The 25,701-nt window shown below is 45.2% G+C and overlaps 1 protein-coding gene across 1 annotated transcript in view; it reads right to left on the reverse strand.

Annotated features, from left to right (window-relative positions):
• Positions 1 to 2,441, reverse strand: part of LOC144820082 (vomeronasal type-2 receptor 26-like) — a 73,368-nt gene extending 70,927 nt beyond the window's left edge. The window contains exon 1 of the mRNA XM_078677734.1: positions 1,503 to 2,441. Coding sequence (XP_078533860.1) covers positions 1,503 to 2,441 — 939 coding nt within the window. The remainder of the gene's footprint in view (positions 1 to 1,502) is intronic.
• Between the last annotated feature and the right edge of the window lie 23,260 nt (positions 2,442 to 25,701).

A 25,701-nucleotide genomic window follows, 5' to 3' on the forward strand; every position in this document is an offset into this window, starting at 1 on the left:
ATGGAGAGATCTTGAGTGGGCATAGAGCAGAATTTTTTACGAAAGATAGGAAGGGCCCAAGTTCTGCAGTGCTTTGTGTATAATGCAAATGGAAACATCCTTTACGACGCAACTTTTACCACGCAGTGCCTTTACAACGCAGGTTTTTCAACGAAAGTCATTACAACGAATTGCGCTGAAAGGCGCTCTAGGATAGGTAATAGTTTAATATACTATCCAACACCTTCCCTACTATCCACGGGGACTGGAGTTGGAATAGTAAATTAAACTATTCACTATCCAGCACCCCCAACGCAAGTCGTTGTAACGACTTGCATTGAAAAACCTGCGTTGTAAAAGCATGCGTAGTAAAAGCATGCGTTGTAACAACGTACATCCTAATGCAACAGGTTTTAAACTTGATCCGTTGACGAATGGGAAGCCAGTGGAGTTTTACAAGGAGTGGATGGGTAGGAGTCCTGGAGGGAGCATTCAGAACCAGCCGTGCTGCTGTGTTTTGAACTACCTGTAGTCTGCTGAGTGAGCTTACGTTAGCCGAGATCAGCAGACCATTACAATAGTCCAGGCGACTTAGTACCAGAGCCTGGACTAGATTTCTATGGGTAGAATCAGGGAGTAATGGGAAGACATGACGAAGTAAGCCTATTGCATGAAAACATGAGCCAGCGGTATAAGTAACATGCTCCTTTAGGCTAAGGGCCTGATCCAAACGAATGCCCAGATTTTTAACTACAAGCTTAGGAGCAGAATAGGAACCCAATTTGGATGGCCACCAGTCTGGAGACCATAGCAGCGGGGCTTCTCCAAAGAGAATTACCTCCATATTTCCCATGTTGCATTTACCATCCATTGGGATATGGCCCTCATCCTTTTTGAGAAGGTTAGCTGGACTGCAGCTGTGAGTTTGTTAAATGAAAAGAGGAGCTGCGTATCATCGGCATATGATATGGGAATAACTCCATATGTCCTTAGGAGATTGGCCAGGGGAGCAACATAGATGTTGAATAATGTTGGACTCAAACAAGAGACCTGGGGTACTCCCGTTGTCAACTCCATGGGGACCAAATGATACGTGCCAAGGTTAACACTCTGGGACTGATCTGACAAACAACTCTTCATCCAAATGTAAAATGTAAATGTTCTGGATTTGTAAAGCGCACGGCTGCCCGTAAGCGTCCCGGCGCTTGCTTAGGGAACCCGTCCTGGTATTCCCCTGTGAGAAACCCCGGCAGGGTGTCCACAAGGTGAAAGCCAGGCATCCCGCCGCGAGGGGCCGTAGTGGAGATTAAGCAAGCTATTGCCCAGAGTCGCAGAGTGTGACCCCGTGAGTTGAGTAGGCACCAGAGCGTGAATTGTCGAGTCCGTGGAATTTTTGAGCCCGAGACCCGCCGAGGCGGGGAATCGAACCCTAGTCCACGGTCGATCTCAGCTTCCGGGTCTGCCGCCTCTAACCACTGAGCCACGCTTCTCCACCAAGCTAAGGCTGATTCTCTCAGCCCCACCTCCTCCAATCCTCTGAGCAAGACACTGTGAGAAACAGTGTCGAACAATGCAGATAGGTCTAACAGCACCAGAATCGTATAATGGCCCTTGTCTTGGGACATTCTGATGTTATCTGTAACTGCAAGTAATGCAGATTCGGTGCTGTATCTAGGCCTGAAACCAGACTGGGAATGGTCTAAACACCCAGTCTGTTCGACAAAGTTTGAAAGATGACTGGTAACATATTTCTCCATTAGCTTGCTCAGAAATGGAAGAAGAGAGATAGGGCAGAGGTTGGAAAGATCCGTCCATGGAATTTTAGATTTCTTACGGATAGGTCTGACCTGAGCAATCTTCCACTCAAGTGGAACTTTACCCTCAGTGAGGGAAAGGTTGATGAGAGATTGAACCACAGGTGCAAGCTGTTTAGTGAAAGATGGAATGACTTTAGCAGGGATGTGGTCGGAGGTTGATCCGGACTTTATCTGATGGATCAGTGTTTCAACCTCAGCCACAGAAATAACTGGGACGTTATTAAGTAGCATAGGGTTGCCCGGTGTGATGCTATCTAGAGACAAAGATTTTTGCTGCAAGTTACTTGCTACCATGATTTTGCCATATATGAGCTCAATCTTCTGCGAGACATACAAGGCCAAATTATCGCACAGTTGTTGGGAAGGGGCCTCAAGGCTTTCACATGGCTTTGAATTGATGAAAGACTGGAGGATTTTATACAATGTTTTTGAGGAGTTCCTAGCCTGAGTTAGCTGCAATGCTATATGCAGTTTGCGTGCAGTTTTTATGTTTTTGTGATAGCTGGTCAGGATGGAGTAAGACTGGTTTCTGTCCACCTCACTATGTGAAGCACGCCAGACTCTTTCCAGCTTTCTACACATTTGTTTTTGAATTCGCAGATCCTCCGTGAACCAAGCTGTCTGTGGGTGATTGGGGCAGCTCATACAGGATTTCACAGGCACGATATGATCAATTGCTTTTACAATTGCCGAATTGTATTTGAGTAATGCCTCCTCAATATTGTCGGATTATATAAATTGAGGTTTTATAAAAACATTTTTAAAATTCTCCACAGAGACTTTCTGCCATTGTCTACATAAACAAGCTGTGGCCGAGTTAGAGCTTTTAGGGTCTCTAAGGTCCTGCATATAAAATTCGATGACTGAATGGTCCGACCAATTGATTTGTTTGGGAGGTTCACACTTGATCTTGGGAGAGTTTGAGAATATAATATCCAGAGTGTGGCCGGCTATATGTGTATCAGCCAAAGGTATCTGAGCATCTAGGTTGGTATTACTATCACTATGGACGTTAAAATCTCCTAGCAATAGAACATTTTTACCTGTGTTCATATAAGGGGCTAGTAATTCAACCACTTATAGAGAGAAGTTAGCTATAGGTCCTGGAGGGTGGTAAATTAATGCCCCTTTCCAGTTAGTACGTAAGGGGGCATCTATCCTAAAAACTAGTACTTCCACAGTGGCGTTGGTCTTAGACACAGATGTTAATTCCGTTTATGGACAATAGCAATGCCACCCCCAGTTTTTATAGGTCTATCCAATCTGATCATTTTGTATCCTTCTGGGATACCCAATGTAATGGCCGGCACCGAATGGGGTTTCAGCCAGGTTTCAGTAAAGAAACCTAACTCTGGCTGAGCTGAGGACACAAGGTCCCATACCTCCATGGAGTGTTAAGGCAAAGAGCGAACATTACATAACAGGTTTATCCATCCCCCCTATGAAGTGTCCCCAAGAGGGTTGATGGATCGACCTGGGAAATTTATGGATGTTTGAAACTGACATATACGGCAGGAAAATGGACCTTCTTCACATGGCCAGGACTCCATTTTGCAAACAGGGGGTTCCTTGACCTGAAATTTAAAAAGTTCTTGTCAGTATAACTTAATAAAATACGGGGGCTGTGGTTTAAAGAAAATTGACCAGAATCCCTGGCGGCGTACTGGCACGGACGGGCGCAGACGGGCTTGCCTCTGGCATGCCACCGGCACGCCCACTGCGCACATCTGCTGTGCCCTCCGCTTTGTGGGGTCATTTATGGTGGAACCAGCGTGAGCACTAGACCGCCAACCAACTGGAAATGACCACTTACCTCCACTAAATCAGGACAGAGACCCGCGGTGGACCGGGGAAGAAAGCCGGAGGTGGGGCGAGGCAAATGAGCAGCAATACAGTGAGTAATGAATACATTCTCCGTTTAAAACAGTAAGTGAACAAAATGCATTAAAGCATAAGTATTATTAAAATAGCAGCAAGCGTAATGAGTGTCAGCAACTAGCGCTGGGTAGATTTAAATAATACAGCAGCACCACTACCTCAAGCGCGCCCGCTGCGTGCTTCGCTTTGTGGGGTCATTTATGGTGGAACCAGCGTGAGCACTAGACCGCCAACCAACCGGAAATGACCGCTTTCCTTCACTCAATCGGGACAGAGACCCGCGGTGGACCGGGGAAGGAAGCCGGAGGTGGGGCTAGGCAAATGAGCAGCCAAAAAGTAAGTAATGAATAAATTCCCTGTTTAAAACAGCAAGTGAACAAAATGCATCAAAGCATAGGTATTATTAAAATAGCAGCAAGCATAACGAGTGTCAGCAACTAGCGCTGGGTAGAGTTAAATAATGCAGCAGCACCACTACCTCAAGCTCGTCCACCTATGCCAGGAATTGGGTAGTTGCCCAGGCTCCTGCATTGTACAAAAATCATGTAGGATGGGACGAGGATTCTCCTCACCATAAAATTCAAGTGAGAACTCAACCAACTGCACAAAGGCAGTATCCAGTTAAGCAAGAAGCTAAAAAGCAGGTCAGGTAGATCTTAGATCAACTTGAATACCAAGGGGTGATTGAAACATGCACCTCGTCTATGAACAATCCTATGTTTCCTGTCTCCACACCAGACAATAAATACCGTCTAGTATTGGACTACAGACACTTAAACTCTTGTTGCAAAACTTTTGCAGTACAAAATGCACACAGTGCAGCACTAATGAATAACATTGTGCATAAAAAATATAACACCACATTAGATATTTCTAACGGTTTCTTCTGTCAAAACATTGCACCAGAAAGTAGGTATTTGAACGCTTACTCAATTATGGGGACACAGGGTCATTTCTGTCGTCTCCCCCAGGGATTCAAGAATAGTCCAGGGTTATTTTCAGCCAGAGTAACAGAGTTACTACAAACCTATGATGATGAAGCTCTATCATACGTAGATGACATCTATCTAACAGACAATGACTTGGACAGGCACTTGAACAGAGTGAATACCATTATACTTGGCTTCGCCTCTGAAGGGTATAAATTCAATTTTAAGAAATCAAGAATTGCCCACCTCAATGTCCTATTTTTAGGATACGAGTTATCAAGTGAAGGCAAAAGCCTGTCGGCCAACTTTTTAGAAAAGGGTGCGATGCTCCAACCTCCAAAGACGCTGAAAAACTTGAGGTCAATTCTAGGTTTCCTGAACTTCGTAAGAACATACATTCTAAATTACGCAGAAAGGGTTAAACCTCTGTACGAATTAATCAAACCTGATTTCAAAACTGTTAATTGGTCTCAAACACATACAGGAATGTTGCATTCAGTCCAAACAGACATGTTGGCAACAACACATCTGCAAACACGAGTAAACATGCGCAACTTAGTAATCCACATCATTCCAGGAAGATGCGGATTCACGTACTTAACCTTTAATGAAGGAGAAAAAGTACCAATAGCTTACAAATCACACTTGTACACACAAGCAGAAATGAAATTCACTTCTACAAGAAAACATTCTGACAGCGGTTTAAACTGCAGTAGCAAAAGAGAGAGCTCTAGCACAGGGAAAACGCATAATGGTCATTACACCTGTACGTGCATTAGAGGCAGTGACAAAAGCAAGTATTCCGAATGCTAATGCTTTATATCCGAGATGGATACAATGGGTTAACTCTCTTTCTGCAACAGACGTTGAATACGTTTTGACCCATATTTGAAAACACAAGAATTTCACCAATACGAACATGAATGTCCTCTGCCTACTGAAATTCTGCCTCTAGAAAAGTATGAATGTATCATTTATACTGACGGATCAGCACAGCCCGCAATTGAAGGAAAACAAGCTCATAGTGCTGCATGCACGATCGTTAAAGGTCGCTGGCGAGATGGAAAATTCCGACCAATGGTCACAAAAACTCAATCTCTAGGAGATTATACAGCTCAAAGAGCTGAAGTATAAGCTTTTAAGATGGCGCTTGAAAATACTGATCGTGAATTCCCCACACTCATAGTGTGCGATTCCTATTACTGCGTTCAATCTTACAATGAATACTTGCAGAACTGGATTGAAAACGGTTTCAAAGCTGCAAAAGGTGGCACAATCAAGCATAAATTGCTTTGGGAACAAGTACTTCAGTTACGACAAGAACTACAAAAGGCTCACGTGATTTATAGACAGCGAAATAATGCACGCTGTCAATGCTTCAAGCAAAGACAGTGGTAAAACATTACCAATAGGCTTTCCACTCAAATACTCATACATAACTGATGCAAATAATCTTCAGTTTGCTTGAATCCCTGGAGTGGAAGATAGAGTGATTCCAAACATAGAACATAGATTAGGATTAATCTTAGCAGCACATGAAGGGCTTGCCTCTGCACACGCAGGTGTTTCCGCCACAGTGTCATTATTAAAACAGAGATACTGGTGGCCACGCATGAGGAAACAAACCAGAAATTATGTTTTGGAATGTGAAATCTGCCAAAAGATGAAAGTCTCTACTGTTTAACGTCCTGCGCAGACGCCCTGTTAATTTCAGATGAACCATTAGCTTGCGTTTACCTGGACCACTGCGGTCCCTTACAGAGGGATGGCAACTACAAATATATCATGGTCGCAGTGGATTTGTGTTCAAGGTTCATTTGGATGTGGCCTCAGCGCTCGGCTGACGCTCGAACTGTTATAAAATATTTGTGAGTCTTTACTGGCACATACTCAGTCGGCACGCTACATTCCGACCAGGGTCCTGCGTTTAGCTCAAAGGCTTACAAGGTGGCCATGGCCAATCTGGTCGTTGCATTGCGGTACTCTAGTCCATTCCATCCTGAGGGAAATTCGGTAGTGGAGAGAAACAACCAGGACAAAAAGCAATCTATAACAGCTAGAGTATTAGGCTCGGGTGACGGGTGGGTCAAACATCTAATAAGTGTAAAACGTAGTTTTAACAATCTGCCAAGAAGTTCTCTAGGTGGTATCACTCCATATGAAATTCTTTTTGGAACTTGAATGATTGTGCAGGACCTCGATTGTCACACTTCAGTGGTGGAACAAAAACCCTTTGATATCAAAGATCGTTTGGCTGTTTTGCAGGACATTAATGAAATACGATCCAATCAGAGTAACATAATCCTGAAGCCAAATACCACTGAAGAGAAACCGACCATCCCAGCAAGGCCTGTCTGGATTCCAAAGACTGGGCATCTAGTCAGAGAAAAGATCTCAGACAAGAAGGAATTTGGGACTTCTTACAGACAACCAGTAGCTGTCATAGCCATCCATGGATCAAGAACAGTGTTACTGCTGCCAATTGCTGGTAAAAAGGAGAACAGGTTCATGTCCATCGACCTGGTCAAACCACATCATGTGGCCAGTCATAAGTAGTAGGCTAAGTGGACTCCAAAGATGTAGCAGATGCCCGCATCTGGCTACTATCCAAGAGGTTCAAACTGAGAGACTCATCACATTTGAAGAATCTACAGTTAGAAAAGAAGGACTAAGCAACAAAGCTATGGAAACCCAAATAACAGTTCGTCAAGAAACGCCTGTCTACAGTGAAGTAGCATCCGACTATACAAGTGTAGCAAGTGATCGAGTGGTTCCAGCGATTTCAACGAATCCTGATGCAATCCCTACAATTGACAGAACTGCCTCTGGCTATTTCAATAATTGTGACATGCCAGCTAAAAGAACTTTCAAAGAACAAGCAACAGACTTCTCTGGCTTCACCATGGATTGAACTTTGAATTGTGTTGGGTGTACTTTTTCTCCTACTTTGGTTGACTCATGTGATAACTTTGGGAATGCTGATAAATGGAAGATATGTTAAAAAGGACACAGCAAGTAAGAACATCAACTTACTCCTCAAGTCACACAAATCATCTCATTGTGAACACAGAGACTTGTCATCAGTGAACATCACAGCCGTTCCTATACCTGGGGGTATAGCTTGGGACAGAACTGATTATGACATTTTTGACCCCTCAGAGCTGTTGAAGATTCTACACCAATTCGAGATTTCCTTGAGTGACTTTGTTTCATCTAGTACCTTTTCTGATGATTGGGACTTCGAGACTATTAGTAATATGATGTCAGACTTAGAAATGTATGCAAAATTTACAAATCATGAATACTTAGAAGGTTCATCGGATTATGAACAAATGTATTGTTAATATCATTATGGTCATCATTTCTTGCATAAATCGGCAAATCCTAGAAATGTATACTGTGTACTTATAACCAATGGGAACATTGTCCTACACCACCAAAGGGTAGCTCAAAAACATTTCATGACACATTTCCGTACTTTTCAGGTTTTAATGTTTCAAATCCAGAATCATTTTACTTTAAAAATGTTAATAGGACAGGAATGAAAAGTATGTTGACAAATACCAAGCAAATTTATTCTGCGGCCTCTTATGCTCAACTGTCTTCATTAGGTTTTGACTTTTGGAAGGACAATATTGAGGCAAAAACTGTCAGGGGTACAACAGATTGGCAGGTGCAGGGGGTAGAAGCCATATTTAGAGCCTGCATCATCCCAGAGTAAATAATGTTTTTGAATGACACTGTGGAAGATTACGCAAGCAGAAACTGCAGAACGAATACGAGAAATTGATCGTATTAATTTAGAGAAATCTCTCTCTGTAGTTGACAATGGGTTAACAACTCTGTCATCCAGGATATATTCTTTGGACAGCATAGTATCCTCTGCCATAGACATCATGGGACAGGACTTGGTCAGGTTGCGACATAGTCAGTCGCAATTACGTTCTATAATGCTATTAGGCTGGACGTTACAAAACTTACGTTGAGGCTATGTGCTTTGGCGTCTAATCAATACCACGTCACTGTTTTCAGAATTTAATCTAACTGATAAACAGATCACACTGGCACAGAGGGGAGCAAACTATATGGTGCTGAGCATTCAAAAACTGGAAAGATTGCCATTAACTGTCGATGAAAGACCAGCCACGGAATGGATAATACACGGAACAATCACTCTGCCGGCTATAATTTTCCATTTTCAGTATTGCCTGAAATGTATACCAGCAAGCCTATATGAAAGGTTGGGTAAAGAATACCTCAAAACATCCTGGGAATTACCTTACACACACAGATGTTAAAGTGGAGGGAAAGAAGTGCTTCTTAGTGGTAAAAATGATGAAAACGCACTAAGCGGTTCTCTCCTTTGTCAGGGTATTAACTCACATGGGGCCTGTGATGGTTCCTCCAACAACTTATCCTGCCACCTGCAAGGTTCTCCGGCTGCGGTGATTGATCCACTTTTTGGACAACTTTGTAACGGAAGTTACATTATGTTGAATTATCACAGCTGCTGTGGCATGTTACCAGGTTTACCCTATCTCATAACTGTGTCAACCAGGGTCATTTGCTGTATGCAAGTATTGTTTCCAAAGACCAAGACAGACCGGGAGTCGCCGTTATGGCCTTCACCGAACATCTCTTCTATACAAATTGATACTTTGAGCAGAATGAATGCCATTGTTTTGCAAAAAACTGTGCCATTGACCTCGGCCAAAGAAACTTATGATCTGCAAGTCGCAAGGACTTCTGCAGAGATACACAACCTTTTAACTACAAACTGCCCTGTACATTTCTCGGAAATGTTAGGTCGTATCTTAAACATATCTGATACAAGTGGTATTGTAAATGTATTTAAGACAGTTTTTTCGGGACTATTAGCACCCTTTGAAGCAGTCCTAGGAATATTTTCAAACTTCCTGCACTCAGTGTTTGGCGGATTGCCTCTCGTTTTAGGACTCGCAGCAGGGATACTATTTGTGCTCCTATTGCTCCGATATGGCAAGTTAATCCACAAGCAATACCCAGTTCACCATGGAAAACACTCTTCTAGCGATGAGTTGTCGTGAGCGCATTGTCCAAATTTTAAGATTAACTTGTTTAAGAGAATTGAATACCACATGCTTTATGTCATTTAGACCAATATGGCAAGATTGCATCTTACCTGTTCTACGATGCCTGCTATGCGGAGAAGAATGCGTGTTGGACATCTGTCTCACACTACCATCATTTCTGCCAACGGATGTTGATAATTTGCTTGGACTAGTAACGGCTCATGCACTGGGTTGTCCCCAACGGCTACCAATCCTGATGACGGCATTCATTGAGGCCTCACAGACGCAAAATGCTGACGGTGAGGTACAAGTAGCGACAGACGCACAGCTACCATCTGATTCGAACATTGCTAATGTAACCAATGCTGACGGCGATGCTTCACATCTATGTGCGATTGATTTTCTTAACGAGGTAATCCAACTTTCACCTACAATGGTAGATGAATTCTTTACAGACATAGAAGATTTGATGTTTTCTCCTTCCAATAACACTGACTTTTGAGTTGGCACACAGTGTTCTTAGAGACTCTGAATTCGACCTATATTTTTTCAAAACAAAGTTTCTAACTTTAGAACTCTTTTTCCTATGATTAATTTTGTTTTCCAAATTTGTATTTTTTCAATTTTTGGCACAAAGTAATCTGCTCATAGTAAAACTATTCATAGAGAACTAAAATTCTTTGAAAAACTTCCAAGAGACAATATTTGACCTTGTCCACATTCAACCAGTTTATTTATTCTGCCATGAAATGGCCTCGACCTTTTCTTCTGTATTTAAGAGCCATTTCATAAATGTATTTTCATGATTCATTCGGATAAGCATTTTCAAATGTCAAGCTATATGCTTTGAAGGAAACATTGCTTTAAAAGCGTACAGCACAAATGCTCTTTTCGTGTACAACCAATACACATGGATTTTTATGTATTTTGGGTGGGTTTTTAACACATCATGTTTAGATATGTTTTATTGTGTTTAGAACTTAGTAATGTCGTACATAAGAAAATGGAGTGGGTGTTGTGTGGCGTTTTAGGCTCCGAGTGAATTTTCCCGATTCATGCCCTTATATAGGCACAATTCACATTGCCCTAATACAGGTATAGAAATCAAACCCTTATTTAGGCATAGCCCATGCAACCCAAATACAGGCATGGCTACTTCCACCCGTACCAAACATCACAACGATTTCTTGGAAAACCAGCTTAAGCAGTCAGGGACTTCCCCTTGCTTGAATATTGATTTCTCCAAGAACTCAGCTACTTTACAATGAACAACTATTACCAAGGGGTTCATTATGACGTTCATATGCCCGACTTTACGTCAAACTGTGGCATTCCTAAAGACCTTCAAGGTATAATTGTACCTTCATTTGCTACAGCAAACTACGGTGGTTTGGAGCAATTCGACTATCCACTTGCCCGACGGAGCTCGCTACAGCAAGTGCCGAAGAAAGCCGACTCTCCAGCTGATGCACTGCTCAAGAGGCTGCCCTTACTCCAGCCTAGAATCCAGGTCCAGTGTTTCCAAGCTTCCCTTGCGGGGTGTTGGGAAATCGAGTCCTGAGACAGAAATACCAGACCTCCTTCATTCTAACCAAGGTATGAAGCTGATTAGAACCTAGAGAAACCTTTGGTAGAATCTCGGCTAAGAAAACGAAACCTATGATACACAATACTTCTTCCCACGTACTAGACTTAGGTTAGGTACATTGGGGTAGGCGTATTTTAGAAGCACCAGTTGAGTATTTTAGTCTGTGTATCTATGTATGTATTTTTATATGGCTTAGAAACCATACAACTCTCTTACAGTATTATTTCATATTACTGTTTACGCTGTTTGCATTATACTTTACAGTCTGCCTAACGAGTGTAGCAGTTAACTACTCTTGCATGATAAAGAAGACTGTTCAATAAACCTTTTTATTGAAAACGCCCGTCTCTCTATTTCTCTGCAACTCTGTAGAAATGAAGCATGCACGATTGACTGAGTGAAATTCTTATCTATTGTTTCCGCGACTCTAGAGATATATTTCTTATTCTTGGGAAACAAAGTTGTAATGTTTATGCGGTCGTCAAAAACGAATCCCTTCTTGTGTATTCGAGAAGGTTTCTAGTGACCTCTGAGTTAGCTAGCACACTCACTATTAAGTTTAGTATATCCGAGAGAGACCTAGTCGACCTCAGTCCTACATCAAATCTATAGAATATATTATTCCAATGCGCAGAGCCTATTGGGAATATAGGAACTACACTACAACATGATATGTCTACAAGAAACCTGGTGCAAAAGTCCTGTACATGTAGAAGGATATTCCTCACATTTTGTAGCTGCCATAGGATCACAAGCTGGGCCAGCAAAGGGGGATTACAGATACTTATTTCTAATAAAATCTCTACTTATGTTAAAAAGGTTGCATCAGTGAGCCCCCATGCACAATTGTTGTGGCTAAGTAAAAAAGTAGAGAAAGATCTAATAGTTGTAAACGTCTATAACAACATTTTTGATTCTACACTAGGAATGTGGCAACAGCCCTTGACTGTGGCCTTGAAACCTTTTAAGCTCGAATTAATGAAAATTCTGTATTATTGTGCACAGGAGATTTTAATATACAGGCATGCGGGGCATCCACCAACCAGGCAGGTGGACATATTTACCATGATGGAGAGGGAATCAATCATTTTTGCCATAACAAGTATGGCGAAGCATTAAACCGGATGGTCCTTAAATATGATCTCCAATTACTTAGAGGGGGCAATGGTCCTAATGGGGACTTAGTCCCAAACTTCTCCAGGAGAAATTTGTATTCTGTCATAGACAATGTATTAGTGTCTGCCTCTGCTATTTTTTACGTGTGGTAATCTTAGTGGCGCTCCCTCTACATTTAGCAAGCATAACTTACTTATAATATTGTTTTTCTTCTGGGGCCAAAGGAGGGATGCATTTGATCTAGTAAATAACATCGACCCCTCTAGGAAAAGCGGTGTAAGGATTAAGTTGACGGGTGTGGATCCACTTATGACCATGTGGAAAATAGTAGTGTCTAACTGTAGGAAAATAACCAACTGTCTCCAGGATGAAATCGCCCCAAATATAGTGACCGAAAACTTCAGCTGTATCACAATTTCCATCAAATCGCTTTTAACCAAGTAACCCGGAACATAAGGTAATCACAAAAAGGGATGGCTTGATGGTACCTGAACTAAAACACTACAGTTACTAAAGCATGCCCTGTCTGAATCCCCACAAGATATACCAACTATTAAATCCCTACGGATCTATTGCTGACCGCAAAAAGACACTTCAGACAGAATCATCTTTTCTGGTATACAGTAAACGCTTCCTTCCTAAAAAATGATGATATCCCAGAGTTTTGTTCTTTTGTTCCCTCAGATACATGGGTGACACATTTCTCTGGAATTTATAGTAATAATGGGGAAATGATGGAAGGGTCTGATTGGGAGTTGCGCGAGAGGAGGCATTATCCGCTGAATATCACCAATGAAGAAGTTCTTCAAGCTATTCAGGTGAGCGCCGGGGGTCAAGTCCCAGGCCTGGATGGTGTTCCAGTTGATGTCTTCAAATCTGCCCCTGAATTATGGGGAACTATTTTAACGGAATTCAGCCGGAACAGATACTATCCCCCAGACATGTGGAGAATCCATCATCGTACCCATATTTAAAAAAGGGGACAAAACAGACCCAAAAAACTATCGCCATATTATGCTCCTAGACACCTCCTTGAAAGTGATGAGTAGGGTTCTGTTATTAAGACTGGAGGAATGTGTGCTAGAGCATTTGATCCTAACCCCGGTGTAGTTTGGATTCAGGAAATGACTTGGGACTATTGAGCAATGCATTAATTTAGAGTCATTCATCGGCAAGTATACTAGAGCAAAGGCAGGTACTCTTTACTGTCGACCATAATTTACTCTGACCAACTTTGATATCTATGGGAGCACCTCGGGCAATCATTGGGTTTCTCTCCCGTCTGTATGAGAAGCTTACAAGTCAAGTCCACTTTGGCCTTCGGGAGGAATACTCATCCAAATTCAAAGTAGTGCAGGCGGGGTATACGGCAAGGGTGTGTGCTTGCACCAATTTTGTTTTCCCTTTTTATTAATGGGATAGATAACCGCTTATGAACAATACAGGCAGATGCCCCTCGGGCGGCTGGTTGTCCTAAACCTGTACTTTTATATGTGGACAATGCAGTGCTATTAGCACGGACCCCAGTTGGCCTCGAGAGACTGATGGACACTTTTTTAGATTTTATGACTCAAAGGAAAATGGTAATCAATGAAGCGAAAACATTCACTATGGTCTGTGGGCCTAAACCCAGATCCTGCAAAAACAAGCATTGGAAATGCAATAGGTCTCGGATTTATTTGAGTTAGAGCTAATGGCATTGTAAATGGCAATGTCTTTTAGCCATGTGTTATGGAGTGTATGCATGTGGTGTGTAATGGAATCATGTGGTTTGTATTGGAATTGTTCACCCTGCACACTCACAAACTGTTCACCCTGCACACTCACACCCTGTTCACCCTGCACGCTCACACACTGCTCACCCTACACGCTCACACACTGCTCACCCTGCACGCTCACACAATGTTCACCCTGCAGGCTCACAGACTGCTCACCTTGCACGCTCACAGACTGCTCACCCTACACACTCACACACTGCTCACCCTACACTCTCACACACTGCTCACCCTACACACTCACACACTTCACACTGTGCACTCGCACTCTTCACTCTGCACACTCACTCTGCACACTCACTCTGCACACTCACGTTGCACTCACTACTCTGCACTCACTACTCTGCACTCACTACTCCGCACTCTGCACTCACTACTCTGCACTCTGCACTCACTACTCTGCACTCTGCACTCACTACTCTGTACTCACTACTCTGCACTCACTACTCTGCACTCACTACTCTGCACTCACCACTCTGCACTCACCACTCTGCACTCACTACTCACTACTCGGCACTCACTACTCGGCACTCACTACTCGGCACTCACTACTCGGCACTCACTACTCGGCACTCACTACTCTGCACTCACTACTCAGCACTCACTACTCTGCACTCACTACTCACTACTCTGTACTCACTACTCACTACTCACTACTCTGCACTCACTACTCACTACTCTGCACTCACTACTCTGCACTCACTACTCTGCACTCACTACTCTGCACTCTCTACTCTGCACTCACTACTCTGCACTCACTACTCACTACTCTGCACTCACTACTCACTACTCTGCACTCACTACTCACTACTCTGCACTCACTACTCTGCAGTCACTACTCACTACTCTGCACACACTACTCTGCACTCACTACTCACTACTCTGCACTCACTACTCTGCACTCACTACTCTGCACTTACTACTCTGCACTCACTACTCATTACTCTGCACTCACTACTCTGCACTCACTACTCTGCACTCACTACTCTGCAATCACTACTCACTATTCTGCACTCACTACTCTGCACTCACTACTCTGCACTCACTACTCTGCACTCACTACTCACTACTCTGCACTCACTACTCACTACTCACTACTCTGCACTCACTACTCTGGACTCACCACTCTGCACTCACCACTCACTACTCTGCACTCACCACTCACTACTCTGCACTCACTACTCACTACTCTGCACTCACTACTCACTACACTGCACTCACTACTCACTACTCTGCACTCACTACTCACTACTCTGCACTCACTACTCTGCACTCACTACACTACTCTGCACTCACTACTCTGCACTCACTACTCACTACTCTGCACTCACTACTCTGCACTCACTACTCTGCACTCACTACTCACTACTCTGCACTCACTACTCTGCACTCACTACTCTGCACTCACTACTCACTACTCTGCACTCACTACTCACTACTCTGCACTCACTACTCTGCACTCACTACTCACTACTCTGCACTCACTACTCTGCACTCACTACTCTGCACTCACTACTCTGCACTCACTACTCACTACTCTGCACTCACTACTCTGCACTCACTACTCTGCACTCACTACTTTGCACTCACTACTCTGCACTCAACACTCTGCACTCACTACTCACTACTCTGCACTCACTACTCACTACTCTGCACTCACTACTCTGCACTCACTACTCACTACTCTGCACTCACTACTCTGCACTCACTACTCTGCACTCACTACTCTGCACTCACTACTCACTACTCTGCACTCACTACTCACTACTCTGTACTCACTACTCTGCACTCACTACTCTGCACTCACTACTCTGCACTCACTACTCAGCACTCACTACTCACTACTCTGCACTCACTACTCTGCACTCACTACTCAATACTCACTACTCTGCACTCACTACTCACTACTCACTACTCACTACTCACTACTCTGCACTCACTACTCTGCACTCACTACTCTGCACTCACTACTCTGCACTCACTACTCTGCACTCACTACTCACTACTCTGCACTCACTACTCACTACTCGCTACTCACTACTCGCTACTCACTACTCACTATTCTGCACTCACTACTCAGCACTCACTACTCACTACTCTGCACTCACTACTCTGCACTCACTACTCACTACTCTGCACTCACTACTCTGCACTCACTACTCTGCACTCACTACTCTGCACTCACTACTCTGCACTCACTACTCACTACTCTGCACTCACTACTCTGCACTCACTACTCTGCACTCACTACTCACTACTCTGCACTCACTACTCTGCACTCACTACTCTGCACTCACTACTCTGCACTCACTACTCACTACTCTGCACTCACTACTCACTACTCTGCACTCACTACTCTGCACTCACTACTCTGCACTCACTACTCTGCATTCAACACTCTGCACTCACTACTCACTACTCTGCACTCACTACTCACTACTCTGCACTCACTACTCTGCACTCACTACTCACTACTCTGCACTCACTACTCTGCACTCACTACTCTGCACTCACTACTCTGCACTCACTACTCACTACTCTGCACTCACTACTCTGCACTCACTACTCACTACTCTGTACTCATTACTCTTCACTCACTACTCTGCACTCACTACTCACTACTCTGCACTCACTACTCAGCACTCACTACTCACTACTCTGCACTCACTACTCTGCACTCACTACTCAATACTCACTACTCTGCACTCGCTACTCACTACTCACTACTCACTACTCTGCACTCACTACTCTGCACTCACTACTCTGCACTCACTACTCACTACTCTGCACTCCCTACTCACTACTCGCTACTCACTACTCGCTACTCACTACTCACTACTCTGCACTCACTACTCAGCACTCACTACTCACTACTCTGCACTCACTACTCACTACTCTGCACTCACTACTCTGCACTCACTACTCACTACTCACTACTCTGCACTCACTACTCTGCACTCACTACTCACTACTCTGCACTCACTACTCACTACTCTGCACTCACTACTCTGCACTCATTACTCTGCACTCATTACTCTGCACTGCACTCACAACTCTGCACTCACTACTCTGCACTCACTACTCTTCACTCACTACTCTGCACTCACTACTCACTACTCTGCACTCACTACTCACTACTCTGCACTCACTACTCTGCCCTCATTACTCTGCACTCATTACTCTGCACTGCACTCACTACTCTGCACTCATTACTCTGCACTCATTACTCTGCACTGCACTCACAACTCTGCACTCACTACTCTGCACTCACTACTCACTATTCACTACTCACTACTCTGCACTCACTACTCACTACTCTGCACTCACTACTCTGCACTCACTACTCTGCACTCACTACTCACTACTCTGCACTCACTACTCTGCACTCACTACTCTGCACTCACTACTCTGCACTCACTACTCTGCACTCACTACTCAGCACTCACTACTCACTACTCTGCACTCACTACTCTGCACTCACTACTCTGCACTCACTAATCTGCACTCACTACTCTGCACTCACTACTCTGCACTCACTACTCACTACTCACTACTCTGCACTCACTACTCCCTACCCACTACTCACTACTCACTACTCTGCACTCACTACTCTGCACTCACTACTCTGCACTCACTACTCACTACTCTGCACTCACTACTCTGCACTCACTACTCACTACTCACTACTCTGCACTCACTACTCACTACACACTACTCACTACTCACTACGCTGCACTCACTACTCTGCACTCAACACTCTGCACTCAACACTCACTACTCACTACTCTGCACTCACTACTCTGCACTCACTACTCTGCACTCACTACTCTGCACTCACTACTCTGCACTCATTACTCTGCACTCACTACTCACTACTCTGCACTCACTACTCACTACTCTGCACTCACTACTCTGCACTCATTACTCTGCACTCATTACTCTGCACTGCACTCACAACTCTGCACTCACTACTCTGCACTCACTACTCTTCACTCACTACTCTGCACTCACTACTCACTACTCTGCACTCACTACTCACTACTCTGCACTCACTACTCTGCCCTCGTTACTCTGCACTCATTACTCTGCACTGCACTCACTACTCTGCACTCATTACTCTGCACTCATTACTCTGCACTGCACTCACAACTCTGCACTCACTACTCTGCACTCACTACTCACTATTCACTACTCACTACTCTGCACTCACTACTCACTACTCTGCACTCACTACTCTGCACTCACTACTCTGCACTCACTACTCACTACTCTGCACTCACTACTCACTACTCACTACTCTGCACTCACTACTCACTACTCACTACTCTGCACTCACTACTCTGTACTCTGCACTCACTACTCACTACTCACTACTCTGCACTCACCACTCTGCACTCACCACTCTGCACTCACCACTCTGCACTCACCACTCTGCACTCACCACTCTGCACTCACCACTCACTACTCTGCACTCACTACTCTGCACTCACTACTCTGCACTCACTGCTCACTACTCTACTTACTACTCTGCACTCACTACTCACTACTCACCACTCTGCACTCACCACTCTGCACTCACCACTCTGCACTCACCACTCTGCACTCACCACTCTGCACTCACTACTCGCCACTCTGCACTCACCACTCTGCACTCACCAGTTTGCACTCGCCACTCACTCAAGTCCATGCAATTAGAAGACATAACATTCTGAACCAGCACCTACCTCTCAGTGCCCTCACTGCCTTGCGAAACTTCTCGATGCCGGCCAGGAAGAGAGCAGTGATTGGCGCGCGGCGGGGACGCTGGCGCCGTGAGCGTGCGCGCGACTGAATCCGCCCGTGGCCAGCACTTGTCGCTCCCTCTCCCATTAGGATTGCTGGGCGCGTGCCCAGCTCTTGTCTCCTTTTGTCGGCATTGGCGGCTGACATGATTACAATAGTTCTCTGCCGAGAACGCGCTTCGCACGTCTCTAGGCCGAGACCTAAAAAATTATTAACACTACTCCAATTTATACTGTGAATTCCTTTTGCTACCTTGGTATTTTATTTTCGGGAAATGGCTTATGGTCTCAACGTATTTTAAATACTAGGGATTTTTAAATTCTCCTCAAAACTAGGGAATCAACCAATTAACAAAATGGTATCCATTTGTAAAGTAAAAGGAGTAAGCACAGTCCTTTATGGGGCAGGTCTCTACATGTAGGTTCTTGGGACCAGCATATTTGAACCTACTGTACATCTATCGCCGCTGTTTGATTCCTCACTGGACATTGTAGGCCTAAGGAAAACAATTTAAGGCAGATTTCCCCCTATATCTATAATACAGTAACACTGCAGATAGACCAACAAACCTTACTGACCTTAGCTATAAATACCATGAGGCCTACCCTAGTTCATCATCTATCCCTGTTGAGTCCCTTCTGTGACAGGCTACATATACATCATTTCCGGGCTGCACAGAATGGTAGTCTCACATGCGCAGCCCGCACACAAGTGCACACACGTCTCATCTCAAAAGGTGGGCCCTTGCAGTAAACATGAGCATTCCAATTACCATAGGATTACCGTGGGAGATTCAAGTAATGAAACTCACCCACAGTTAAAATAAATAGATGACCAAAAAGTGAAAGGTTTGGGTAGATTACATGGGCAGCCACCATATCTTCCCAGGGCCCACCAAATTCTCCACCAATAAGTTATACTATAACCTTTGAAACATCAGCAGTGTTAACATGCAAACTTTGAAGCCACCATCCGAAAGACTGTACTAAGGACACAGTCTAATGAAACGCAGCATAGACTAATAAAATCTCTTTAACTACAATATCTTGCAACAAAATGTGTTGAAGTAAAGTTCAATTATTTGAAAGAAGATCTTCTGAAACAGTTGCACATATTGTGAAAGTGTTAATGAAAGACCCTTTTCAAACTGACCTGGTTAGTGGCCTCCATGGAATGCCAGAGGGTCGCGCTTTGGTTGATGACAAGTTGATGATTTGGGTTCGCTGAGGGGTCAAATGAACCAACATGGAATTCCTTGCTGGTTCCGTTCGCATAGACAACTAAATTTAGTATATCATATAGAGCTGGGACTTCATTAGCATCATCAAATGCAAAATCATCTCCAGAGGGTGTCTTAAAATGAATCTTCTGTAAGAATCTGTTCAGCTGATAAAAAGAGAAATGACACCCAAAAACATAAGTTGCATTTCCATGGTCACTACCTTTTACAAAGTAAGATATTTAACATTCATTCATGTTATATATGTAAGGAAAGTTAAAAGAATACACTAACATTCTCTAAGCATTTTTAAAAGCATTCAGGGTATTTGCCATGCAATAGTTGCACCACAGGATGGAGCAGGCAGGTGCAAAGCTCTCTTTGGTGCTCAGACTGCCTGTAGTTGGATCAGCCAGAGAATTGCCCTCCTTTTTCATGCTTTGGGCCTGAAATAGTACAGAATTCCAATCTAGTGAAACTAGATATCATGAAAGATTCCTCTAAATGGTAAAATATTGTAGATTGCAAATTGTTTTATACATTTCCGGCAAGCTCAGATATGGAGTTTAAGTCTGATCAAACATAGCATTAACAATATGAACATTATAGACAATAAATGTTAGAAAACAACGATTCATAGCAATTTGCAAAAATCAAGAGCCCATAAAATAGAATCACTAATGTTAGAATTAATAGTGCAAAATTCTGGGTTGAATGAAAAATCTGACAAGGACCTCTTTTGTTTTTTTAACATTCACGGCCATCAAAAGGCTGCTTATTTTTGCATAGTCAACTACCCAATGACATCGAACATAGTGGAACATACTAAAAAAAGTACAGGCATGCTGCACACAGTCATACACACTAACAGAAACACATTGGATGGAATACTCTGTAATGAGCTTGTGTAATGTTCTACGCTGCAGTATCTGTCCGAAATGTAATGGGAATGCACAGTTTGCTCAGACTGCACCTATGAATGTTTAGGAAGCCAAATTCAACCTAACACAAAAAAGTATGATAGCTACTTTTTTCATTCACCCTTTCTTATCACCTGGTTATGTGTTCTTGCTAGCACCCATGAACACAGGAAGTGACCGTCCTGACTCGTTCAGAAGCGGTCGCTCCCCCATGCTCCCTGGCCACTTGAGTATCATAGCGCTACATTGCTCACTGCTGCAATTGAATTGCTCGCATTGCATTTAGAAATTGTTGTGCTTGTTTATTATCGTAGCGCTGCCTTGCCCATCATTGTACTGCTCGCATTGCATTTAGAAATTGTTGTGCTTGTTTATTATCGTAGCGCTGCCTTGCCCATCATTGTACTGCTCGCATTGCATTTGGAAATTGTTGTGCTTGTTTATTATGGTAGCGCTGCCTTGCCCATCATTGTACTGCTCGCATTGCATTTGGAAATTGTTGTGCTTGTTTATTATCGTAGCGCTGCCTTGCCCGTCATTGTACTGCTTGCATTGCATTTAATAGTTTCTCTGTGCCTGACTATCATCGTAGCGCTCTATTGCCCAATACTATCACTGCTTTACTCGCACTGCTCGGTAAATTAACTAGTGACTGATTGTGCCGGTGCCACTACTGCCCATAGCTATACTCCTCACTGTGCCCCAATCTCGTCCTGTTTCGCTTTTGTTGTTTGCTGCCATTTTGTTGTTGTTGTGCCTCCTGGCCCGTCTCTCTACCCCGCTCCCGCCTCCCAGCTGCTCCTCCCTCGCTCCACCCCCCTCCACTATCCACTTATGTCAGAGCAACATACGCGCAGCGATCGCGCCCTATGCGCGCCGAAGGCGCGCCAAAGGTAAGCCCGTCTACGCCCGTCCGCGCCTGGACCGCGCCCAGCGCCAGACCCCCTGGTCCCCGCAAAATCCACTCCACTCGCTTAACATACGACGCCGCAACCCTCTCTGCACTTAACCCCGGCTGACTCCCAAACTGCTACCAATCCGCCCCAGGACACACCCATGGACCCTTCACCTGCCACTCCTGCAAGTTCGACTGCATCAGGACCCACACCAAATCCACAAACTCCAAACAGAGCTCCGACACTAACCACCTGAAGTGCATCCTGCTCAACACCCGCTCGGTCCACAGACACGCCATTGAACGTTGGAACCTACTCGACACCACATCTCCGGACGTCGCCTTTCTTACAGAAACCTGGATGAACGCCTCATCAGCACCCAACATCGCCATAGCCATCCCGGACGGCTACAAGATCATCCGAAAGGACCGCACCAACCAAACAGGAGGTGGCATCGCCATCGTTCACAAGAACACCATCCGCATCACAACCAGTTCCGACGATAACCTCGCAGCCGCCGAACACCTTCACTTCCAGATCCACACCGACCCCAAGACCACACTCAGAGGAACCCTCATCTACAGGCCACCAGGACCCCGTACACAATTCAGCGAAGACATCACTGACTTCATCAGCCCACACGCCCTCCCCTCCAAGGACTACATTCTACTGGGAGACCTCAACTTCCACCTGGAAAAGAACAACGACAGCAACACCACCACCCTTCTGGACAACCTCGCCAATCTCGGACTCAAACAACTTGTTGACACCCCCACCCACTATGCCGGGCACACACTCAACCCAATCTTCACCTCCAGCAAGCACATTTCCTTCAATCACACCACAGCTCTCCATTGGACGGACCACAGCTGCGTTCACTTCAAGTACAAAAAGACCACGACCCACAACCACCCACAACCAATTCCCCGCAGAAACTGGAACAAAATTACCACCGACCAGCTTTTCACAGCGCTCCACCAAAACCCTCCTGCCAAATCATCAGACCCAAACCAAGCAGCCACCATCCTCACACAATGGATCACCCACAGCGCTGACAAATTAGCACCCCTGAAAAACCATCAAACCAAGCAAGGTAACAAAAAAGCCCCGTGGTTCAATGATGACCTTAAGAAATCCAAGAAAATTCTGTCGCACCCTCGAGAAAGCCTGGCGAAAAAACCCAACCACTGACAACCTGGCCACCTTCAAGAACGCCACCCGCAAACACCACCAGCTTATCCGATCCACCAAGAAATCAGCATTCAAGGATCGACTCGACAACAACACCCACAGCTGCTAGGAACTATTCAACATCGTCAAAGAGTTTACCCCACCGCCGGCACCAACGACATCACTCCCTCCCAAGACCTCTGCGACTCTCTAGCCTCGTTCTTCCACAACAAAATCGCTGACATACATAACAGCTTTGGAGTCCAGGCCACCCCACCCACCTCCGAACTTAAACCCCCCTCCAACAACCTTTGCGCCTGGAACTCAATCACCACTGAAGACACCATCTGCCTGATGAACTCCATCCACTCAGGATCGCCAACCGACCCATGTCCCCACCACATTTTCAACAAAGCAGACTCCATTATCGCACTCCATCTCAGAGACGTCATCAACTGCTCCCTCAGCTCCGCTACCTTACCGGAAAACTGGAAACATGCCGAACTCAGCGCCCTCCTGAAGAAACCCACTGCAGACCCCACTGAACTTAAGAAATACCGCCCCATCTCGCTCCTCCCATTCCCTGCCAAAGTCATTGAGAAAGCCGTCAACAGTCAGCTCGCCACCTTCTTTGAATCCAACAAATCCCTCGACCCTTCATAGTCCGGCTTCCGAGCCAAACACAGCACCGAGACTGCCCTCATCGCAGCAACAGACGACATTCGAACTCTACTGGACAACGGAGAAACAGCTGCCCTCATCCTCCTTGACCTCTCCGTAGCCTTCGACACAGCCTGTCATAGCACCCTTGTACAACGCCTCAGCAACGTCGGGATACAATGAAAAGCATTGGACTGGATCATCTCATTCCTCGCCGGAAGAACCCAGAGGGTCCGACTCCCCCCTTTCAGATCAGAGGCCACCGAAGTCATCTGCGGCGTACCGCAAGGATCATCACTCAGTCCCACCCTCTTCAACGTATACATGAGTCCCCTCGCATCCATCGCACGCCAACACAACCTCAACATCATCTCCTACGCAGACGACACCCAGCTGATCCTCTCCCTCACCAAAGACCCAAACACCGCCAAAACCAACCTACACGAAGGGATGAAAAAAGAAGGCGAGTGGATGAAGAACAGCCGTTTGAATCTGAACTCAGACAAAACAGAAGTCCTCATCTTAGGATCATCCCCCTCTGCCTGGGATGACTCATGGTGGCCACCAGCCCTGGGAATCGCACCCAGACCAACCGACCACGCACGTAACCTGGGCTTCATCCTGGACTCCTCCCTCTCGATGACCAGGAAAGTCAACGCCATCTCATCATCATGCTTCAACATCTACGTATGCTCAAAAAAATCTTCCGTTGGATCCCCACCGAAACAAGAAAAACGGTCACCCATGCACTGGTCACAAGCCGACTGGACTACGGAAACACCCTTTACGCCGGAACCACAGCCAAACTACAGAAAAAACTCCAACGCATCCAAAACGCCTCAGCCAGACTCATCCTAGACATCCCCCGCCAAGCTCACATTTCCGGTCACCTGAAAGACGTCCACTGGCTCCCCGTCAACAAGAGAATAACGTTCCGTCTCTTAACTCACGCACACAAAGCCCTCTACGACCTAGGACCCGAATACCTCAACACGCGCCTTTTAAACCCCCACTCGCCAACTACGATCGTCCAATCAAGCCCTCGCCGCAATTCCACGCATCCAAAGATCCACCATGGGGGGAAGATCCTTCTCCTACTTAGCCGCCAAGACCTGGAATTCTCTCCCCACCCACCTCCGCCTTACACAGAACCACCTCTCCTTCAGAAAACAACTAAAAACTTGGATATTCGATAAGTAATGTACCCCCCCTCCCCCAAGCGCCTTGAGACCCTCGGGGTGAGTAGTGCGCTATATAAATTTCAAACTTGAACTTGAACTTGGATTTCCTGTTATCCATCTGCACAGGAAGTGACATCACCAAATATGCCATCATCCATCTAGACATAAAGTGACATTACTGGTTTCCCCCCAATATCATCCTTAAAAGAAAAAGTCAAGCAAGAGGACTTAATTTTCTATGCACCATCAGCACAGAAAATGACATCATGGCACCCTGCACTCCTCCCCCGTCCAAGGATCTACTTAATGGCTGCTGAAAAACAGATGTGCAATGGTTGGGCATTGAGGGGGTGAGCATTCCTAGGTGCCATCTTAGGTGAGGGGCCAGCGGCTTGCCCTCACAGGACTCTCGCGATCTTTGGTATTTAAGATGGACACTGATCAAGTGCGCAGCGGGCGCGCCGGAGGTGCGCCAGAGGTAAGCCCGTTTGCGCCCCTCCGCGCACAGGTCGCGCCAGGCGCGGGGAACGTTGCCTCTCCTACCTATCCTCGTACTGTTTATTCCAGTTCAGAACTTAGGCAGCTCAGGTTGACCCAGCAGGATACGGCCACCTGCAGGCCGGAGTTGCTTGCCTATGGTCTTTTGAATGTGAGGTCCCTATGCAAGCATCATACTGAGATAGTTTTTCTCATTGAATCGCTTGGCCTGGATGTGCTCTTCATCGAGACTTGGACGAGGG

Source organism: Lissotriton helveticus, chromosome 2_1 (genome assembly GCF_964261635.1).
Source record: "Lissotriton helveticus chromosome 2_1, aLisHel1.1, whole genome shotgun sequence".
NCBI classification, from domain to species: Eukaryota; Metazoa; Chordata; class Amphibia; order Caudata; family Salamandridae; genus Lissotriton; species Lissotriton helveticus.